The 7,910-nt window shown below is 49.0% G+C and overlaps 1 protein-coding gene across 1 annotated transcript in view; it reads left to right on the plus strand.

The window, feature by feature from the left end:
- Positions 1-7,910, plus strand: part of Ypel1 (yippee like 1) — an 18,543-nt gene extending 10,633 nt beyond the window's left edge. Inside the window, exons 2-5 of the mRNA XM_021209018.2 lie at positions 513-792; positions 4,528-4,571; positions 4,995-5,103; positions 7,570-7,910. Of these exons, the coding sequence (XP_021064677.1) occupies positions 676-792; positions 4,528-4,571; positions 4,995-5,103; positions 7,570-7,656 (357 nt within the window). The 5' untranslated portion in view covers positions 513-675 and the 3' untranslated portion in view covers positions 7,657-7,910. The remainder of the gene's footprint in view (positions 1-512; positions 793-4,527; positions 4,572-4,994; positions 5,104-7,569) is intronic.

Below are 7,910 nucleotides of genomic sequence, written 5' to 3' on the forward strand. Positions count from 1 at the left end.
GGGAGCATGGCAGCGTCCAGGCAGGCATGGTGCAGGAGGAGCTGAGAGTTCTACAAATTCATCTGAAGGCTGCTAGCAGAATACTGGCTTCCAGGTGGTTAGGGTGAGGGTCTTAAAGCCCACACCCACAGTGACACGCCTACTCCAACAAGGCCACACCTCCTAATAGTGCCACTCCCTGGGCCAAGCATATACAAACCATCACAGTGCTAGTGTTCTTTTGATGTACTTAGAAATCTTAGATCTCAGAGGAGACTGAAGCAGGAGGATTAAGGCCAGCCTGGGCAACAGAGTGAGACCCTGTCTGGAAAAAAAAAAAAAAAAAAAGCCTCTGTGACCAGCTCTTGCCTGCTTACTACGCACAAGGCCCTGCAAAGTAAAATGAAAAGATTGGATTTGTTAGATCTGTAACTTTTAGGCCTGCTCCTCCTCAAAATATCGGCACCCTAGGCAGAGCTCCCCGAGTGCCTGACGCTGCTGTGTAAAGCAGGGCCTGTCTGATTTGCTTGCAGGTTGCACTGGCTTCCTCTTGTCCTCGGATGTGGACAGCACCACACGCCTTCCAGACCGGCAGGGGCTCGCGCATGTACTTTCCAGTGTTTTCGTCAGAGAGTCCGACAGAGCCCTAGCTCCTCCAGAGCTGGCCCAGAATCGAGTGACGAGCGCCCAGCAGACATGGTGAAAATGACCAAGTCCAAAACTTTCCAAGCTTATCTGCCACACTGTCATCGAACTTACAGCTGTATCCACTGCAGAGCCCATCTGGCCAATCACGATGAGCTCATCTCCAAGGCAAGTGACCTGGATTCAAACCTGATAAAACGAAGGCTTGCATACACAAGCCTTTAGTCCGACCAGTTGGGAGGCAGAGGCAAGAGGATCTCTGTAAATTCTAGGCTAGCCTGGGATACATAGGGATACATACCATGCCTCAAAAAAAAAAAAAAAAAAAGTTGTAAGGCAGTGGCCAGCAGCACTGGTTGGGAACTATAGGGCTTTGTCAACTAGTGACAACTGCTGTTTGCCAAGATCTGTCACCTAATCCAGTCATCAGAGTCAGGCACCACGCCCAGCACACCAAGCACTGGATGCTTCGTGGGGAGGGAGGGGTACACAGAAATCTGAGAAAAGGGTTTTATGTCAGCTCTTAAAAATTTCATGAAGAACAGATGTGTGCTAGGAATGAGTGATTTGAAATCTACCCATGGCAAGATGGGAGAGGCCACAAATTCTTAAAAATACATAGACTGGGGCTGGAGAGATGGCTCAGCTGTTAAGAGTGCCAACTGCTCTTTTGAAGGTCGTGAGTTCAAATCCCAGCAACCACATGGTGCCTCACAAGCATCCGTAATGAGATCTGATGCCCTCTTCTGGGGTGTCTGAAGACAGCTACAGTGTACTCACATAAAATAAATAAATAAATCTTTAAAACATAAATACATAGACTGCCAAGAGCTACCAAACCTCACCCCAAGCTATGGGTGGTGAGGGTGGCTTTCAGCTTTGTGTTCCTGTAAGAAGGTACAATGAGCTCAATAAAGAAAAATCTTGTCTATGGTTTCAGAGATTTCCGAGTGGCCATGAATCCCTCCCCCATGTAGGAAAGTGTGGCAGAGAGCAGAGAGCAAGAAGGAAGAGCTCAGCGTCCTGGTAGCCTTGGCAGGGTTGCTTAGTAAACTCTTCTCCTTCCACTGGTCTCTGCCTCCTAAGGTTCTCTCAGCTCCCAGTAACGGCACTACCGGGACCCAGCCTTCAGCATGCGGGCCTTTGGAGAACATTCAGGATCCAAACCACACCAACAGCCATGGCGGCTCTCCTCTTCTGAGTTGTCTTCCTGCTTAGGACAGTAAGCCTGAGGTGCACACACCTCAAAAGTAGCTGCTTCCAGCACAGTGGAAGCTAGAGCCACCTCCATGAGAGCTCACGAGTCTCTGGTCCATATTTGTCACTTAACAAGGAGTGCTCTGGTCTGAGGAAGCCCTTCCCTTTAAAAAACAAAAAACCATGGTCTTGATAGGCCACCATTGCTGGCCTTGAACTCAGAGATCACCTGCCTCTGTCTGGAGAGTCCTGGGATTAGAGGTGTGCACCAGTATGTCTCGCACATCTGTTCACTCACATTTCCTGTCACCTCAGGTGACTCATGCCACTGCAGAGTCACTAGGCCTCCTGCATCATCTCTTCCCAGCTGCCCCTGTGGAAAACCTAAGAGCTTGCACAATGTACAAGCAGAGGAAGAGGGCTGGTGAGATGGCTCTGTGGGTAAGAGCACCCGACTGCTCTTCCAAAGGTCCAGAGTTCAAATCCCAGCAACCACATGGCAACTCACAACTGTCTGTCACTGCGATTCCAGAGGATCAGACACAAACTCCAAAGTCACTTTAGGGAATAATCCTTTTAAAGCTGAAAACTTGTTTGTTTGTTTGTTTAGATTTCTCTCTGTAGATATCAACATCCTGAACACTCTCTGAAGACCAGGCTGGCCTCAAATTGAAGGATCCACCTGCCTCTGCCCCTCTGCCCCTCTGCCCCTCTGCCCCTCTGCCCCTGCCTCCTGAATGGGATTAAAGACATTCATCACTATACCCAGCTGAAAATGAATCTTTAAAATCAATATTATCAGTGGCAGAGCACTTGCGGAGCGCTTGGCATCCCGAGCCGCCTTATCTCCTGAGACTAGGCCTCTCAGTGAGCCCTGAGCTCTCAGAACCAGCTGGACCTTCTGGCCAGCACACCCCAGGCATCCACTGTCCCCATGACTAGCTTTTACTTTAAGGGTTACGTGATGAGTGTTTTGCCTGGTGCCAGCTGAGGTCAGAAAAGGGCACTGAGTCCCTGTAGGACTGAAGTTACAGTAGTGAGCCATGTAGTGCTGGAAATCGGGCTCTCGCCAAGAGCAAGTACTCTGAACTGCTGCGCTAACTCTCCAGCCCCTGTACCCAGCTTGTAGATGTGTTTTGTTTTGTTTTGTTTTGTTTTTTAGGATAGGGTCATATTGTAGCCCTAGTTGGCCTGAAACTTACAGAGATCCAAGTGCCTCTGCCGGCTAAGGACTGGGATTAAAGGCATGCACCACTGTGTCTGGCCCTTTTTAACATTAAAGTTATTTTTGCATGTTCTATCTAGATGTATGTCTGTACGTACCTGGTGCCCATGAAGGCACAAGAGGGTGTCAGACACCACCCCCAACCAGATAGTTATGAACCACCAAGTAGGTGCTGGGAACTGAACATGGGTCCTCGATAAGATCAACAAGTTCTCTTAATTGTTAAGCCATCTCTCTGGCCCTGTGCCTGGCTTTTAACATCTTCCAAGATTTTAAAAATGTGTCTGTGTGGGAATATTGTGCACCTGGATGTAGGTGCCCTCAGAGGCCAGAGGCTGGATCCATAGAGCTAGAGTTACAGGCTTGTGAGTGGCCCAAAGTGGGTGCTGGGAACCCGACTCAGTTCCTCTGTAAGAGCGACCAGTGCCCGACAGCTGCCGGCTCTCCAGCCCCTCCCCCACGTGTAGATGATTTGCGTTGTGCTGGGCCTCAGTATTCTCAGGCTCAGCCTCCAAGTAGCTGAGCTACAGGTACAGGCCACCACACTAGGCACACGTTGTGACTGTTCTCAATTCTTCTAAGACAGGGACTAGCTATGTAACCCTGATTTGCCTGGGACTCATAGTATGAACTTAAGGTGGCCCCCACTGGAGCTCCGAGATACTGGAATTATAGACGTGGATGTTCAGCTCAGGCTAGGGTTTTTGTTTTGTTTTAATGTCAGTAAAAAAGTGAAGAAATGGGGGCTGGAGAGATGGCTTAGTGGTTAAGAGTTCAATTCTCAGCAACCACATGGGGTGGCTCACAACCGTCAGATACCCTCTTACGGTGTGTCTGAAGAGAGTGACAATGTAACTCACATATATAAAATAAATATTTTTAAAAAGTGAAGAAACTTCACCTTGTCTAATTCTTGAAGATAGTGAGCCATCAGAATTAGGCTAGAAGGTGTCATAAGGGGGCAAGAGAGCTCAGCAGTCCCGAGTGCTCCGTACTTACTCTGCAGAGGGCTTGAGTTGGGCTCCAGCATCAACATGATGGCTCACACCCTCCTTTAATTCCAGTTCTGTGGGATCCAATACCCTCTTCTGAGAGATGAGAAGAATCTGAGGAGCCACTTCAGCCTACAGAGCCTACCGTTTAAAGCCCATTCACCAGGTTGTTCTCTCTTAACTGTTCTCCAAGTTCAAGCATTTTCCCTACTTCAGCCTCTTTGACTAACTGGGCTGAAGGTGTGCCTGGGGCCAGCTCTGGTTCGCTGTGAACTTGTGCATGACAGCAATGATGAAGTTTACATACAGAATTGTGACTTGGAATGGTGCTTTTATAACCTGTCCACACGGCATCAGCATTTGTACTTGTGGGGTGACAGATGGCCGGAGCAAAGTGACCGCACCTGCTCCACCAGCAACTTAGAAAGCCCAGCTGCCAAGTGTCTCGCCCGATCCCCTGCTAACACTTCCTCCTCCCTTTCTTTGCAGTCCTTTCAGGGAAGCCAGGGGCGAGCCTACCTCTTCAACTCTGTGTGAGTACGTGCTGTCTGTCGCTAGTGTCTCTGTCCCTCTGTCTGCTCAGTCAACAAAGGCTGAAATGTGTGTCTGAGCCATACCAGTCAGCATCATGATCAGCTGGGAAGAACCTAGCCTCCTGCATCCGTGTCTCTGAGGCAGTCGTTGTGTCTGAGAGTTTAGCCTCCAATCCTGACATTTCAGGATTCCTTGGTGGGCTGGCTCTGTAGCAGAGTGCTTGCTCAGCATGTTGAGACTCTAGGTTTGATTCCAAGCACTAGAAAGAAAAAACTATTTCCTTCTTGCTAAAGTCGGGGTGGAAGAGCCAACAGGCCTGTGATGGCCTGGATGAGTCTGTCCTGGTGTACTTAATGATGTGGGGGAGGGGAAGGGACACTGGGCAGGGAGACCTCCAGCACAGCCACTCTGTGTTTTGACAGGGTGAATGTGGGCTGCGGCCCCGCCGAGGAGAGAGTCCTTCTAACTGGGCTGCATGCAGTGGCCGACATCTACTGTGAGAACTGCAAGACCACACTCGGGTGGAAATACGTGAGTGCCTGGGCTTGGGAGGGATGGTGTCCTTCAAATTCTGCGGGTGCTCAGAGGGAAAAGCTTTCTAGAACACATATAGTCCTGAGTTCTGTCCCCAGAACTGAATAAAACCAACCGGTAGTGTGGAGCAAGGTACAATGTTCAGTGGGTAAAAGCACCTGCCACCGAGCTGGATTCATGGTAGGGAGAGAGAACCAGTTATTGCCAGTTTTCCATTGAAAGCACGACAGAACACAAATGTGTAAACACACAATTTAAAAAAAAAAGTGGGGCAGGCATTCAGGAGGTGGAGGCCTATGGATCAGAGGTTTCTGGGGTACAAGATCCTGTTGTTTCCTTGGAACAGGACAGAGCACACCTCGTCCCCCATGGCACTCTTCAGGCACAAGGGTCCGTGCAGTCCCGGGCTCTCCCAGAGCTCTGTGTTCAGACCTTGGCCTGTCTCCAGCTTCTCTCTATACATAAATGGATTGACGCTCAAAGATGACAAGTTTGCCACTGCTGGCTTTGCCTTATTTCCAGTCCTGGAGTTTGAGGACCCCTCTACTGCAAAGACTAGACAGTGCCACCCACTTTTATCTCCTGAGAGCCACTCCAGCCACTGTGGTTCTGAGGACTTGTGCTTTGGGAAGCTCTTCTATTTCTGCCTCTGCCTCAGCTGATCTCTTAATAGAAGCCACCTGGCTCCCTCATGATAGTGCATCCTGACTGACAGCCAGAGGCCTGTTTTGTGCCTTTTTCTTTTTCTTTTTCCATGTGTTTGTGATGTGCATACCTGGAAGCTGGCTGGTGTCAGGTGTTTCCTGAATATCTGCTTAATTTGCTAAGGCAGTCTCTTCCAAAATCCAGGGCTCACTGATTCTGGTAGTTTTTAAGTTAGCCATCTTGATTCAGGGATCTCCTGTCTGCTTCCCAGACGTGGACTCCAGGAAACCCAACTGTAGTCCTCGTGCTTGTATGGACAACACTTTACCTCCTGAGCCATATTCCCAGCCCCACTTTGAACTCTGGATTCTCATGGGTCAGGGTAGCATGCTCCTCTTTCCTTGAATTGTGACCATCTGATCTTCCAAACTCCTCATGAACTGCAAAGGACCAGACAACCCCACAAAGCATTTGGCTCTGGGAAGCCCAGCCCTTCACCTGATTGGCCGTGTTGTCCCTCTTCTGTCCTCCCTGTCATCACTGTAGCACGCTACTCACCATTGCCGCCCTGTCCCTGCTGGGAATTGCCTGTATCTAACAGCCAGGCCTCATCCCTGTCTGTCTGGGATACATCGCCACAGGCTTCATGCTCTAGCATGCTGAGGGAGCCTCCATGGTCAAACTCCCATAACTGGTCTGCTGTGGGCTGGGAAGATGACTCAGTAAAGTGCTTGCTATGCAAGCAAGAGGGTGAGTCCACTGTCACACATGTAAAGAGCCAAGTGTGGCAGCATGCATTCATAACTCTAGCGGCGAGGAAGCAGTAGACACTAGCTGAGTCAGCAAACCCTAGGCTCAATGAAAATTGTGTCTCAAAATGAAGTGGAGAGGGGAATAGAAAGATGGCTCAGAGATGCCAGGTTCAATTCCCAGCACCCACATCAGGTAGACAGCTCACAGTGTCTTTTGGCCTTCATGAGAACTGCACCTGCATGATGCACAGACATATGCAAAAGAGACATACAAGGATACGCCCATACACATAAAAATATAGTGAACTAAAATAGCCAGCAGGATGGCTCAGCAGGGGAAGCACTCGCTGCAGGTGTGTGATGACCTGCATCCCATCTGCAGACCCACAAAGAAAGCAGATTCCAAAAGGCTGTGCTCTGACCTCCACACATGTGCAACGTCTGCCCCCTCCATAATAATAATTAATAAAACATTAAAAGTGTAGGGCTGTCAGAACACCACCTCAAACTCTGGCCTGCATGTGCACGTGTGCGCACACACACAGCTTCACCTGTGTGCCACCACCTCCATTACTCTGAAACATCCACATCCACCATCACCTAGTGAACAGTGTGTGTGGTGCTGAGGAGGGGCCCCAGGGCCCCAGGCACACCAAACAGCACACACAGAAACACAATTGAGGACTGGTGAGATGGCTCAGTGGGTAAGAGCACCCGATTGCTCTTCCGAAGGTCCGGAGTTCAAATCCCAGCAACCACATGGTGGCTCATAATCATCCGTAACAAGATCTGATGCCCTCTTCAGGAGTGTCTGAAGACAGCTACAGTATACTTACATATAATAAATGAATCTTAAAAAAAAAAACAAAAAAAAAAAACACAATTGAGTTAACCTTGCTCCTGAGTGTAATGAACCACTCGTCACCCCCCTGCACTGCCCCGTGGATCCCCCTGGGTCAGTGCACAGCTGAGAGATAAGGAGTAGAGATAATGCTACTGTTACCAAGACTGTAGTAAAGCAGGAAAGTAAACATGTATCCTGAAACCTCTCTACTTTTCCCTCAAGGAACACGCCTTTGAGAGCAGTCAGAAATACAAGGAAGGAAAATTTATTATTGAACTTGCCCACATGATCAAAGACAACGGCTGGTAAAGTGAAGTGGTCCGCTCCTGTTTGAATACTATTTTATGAAAGCTGAGTGTAAAGAAGATCTAGCTTCTTGGTGACAATACTTCTTGAACTTAACCTCACAGGCCAGCCCAGTCTCAACACTTGAAGGTCTCTCTAGGCTATCTACTTGGTAAGGTGCCATCTGAATCCCCTTCGTGTACAATGCGTTTCTGGAAGTCTGCGTTCTTTTGTAACATCTTAAGTTCTAGAGAAAGAATTGACCAGCTGGTGACTCA

This window comes from Mus pahari, chromosome 12 (assembly GCF_900095145.1).
Source record: "Mus pahari chromosome 12, PAHARI_EIJ_v1.1, whole genome shotgun sequence".
Taxonomy (NCBI): Eukaryota; Metazoa; Chordata; class Mammalia; order Rodentia; family Muridae; genus Mus; species Mus pahari.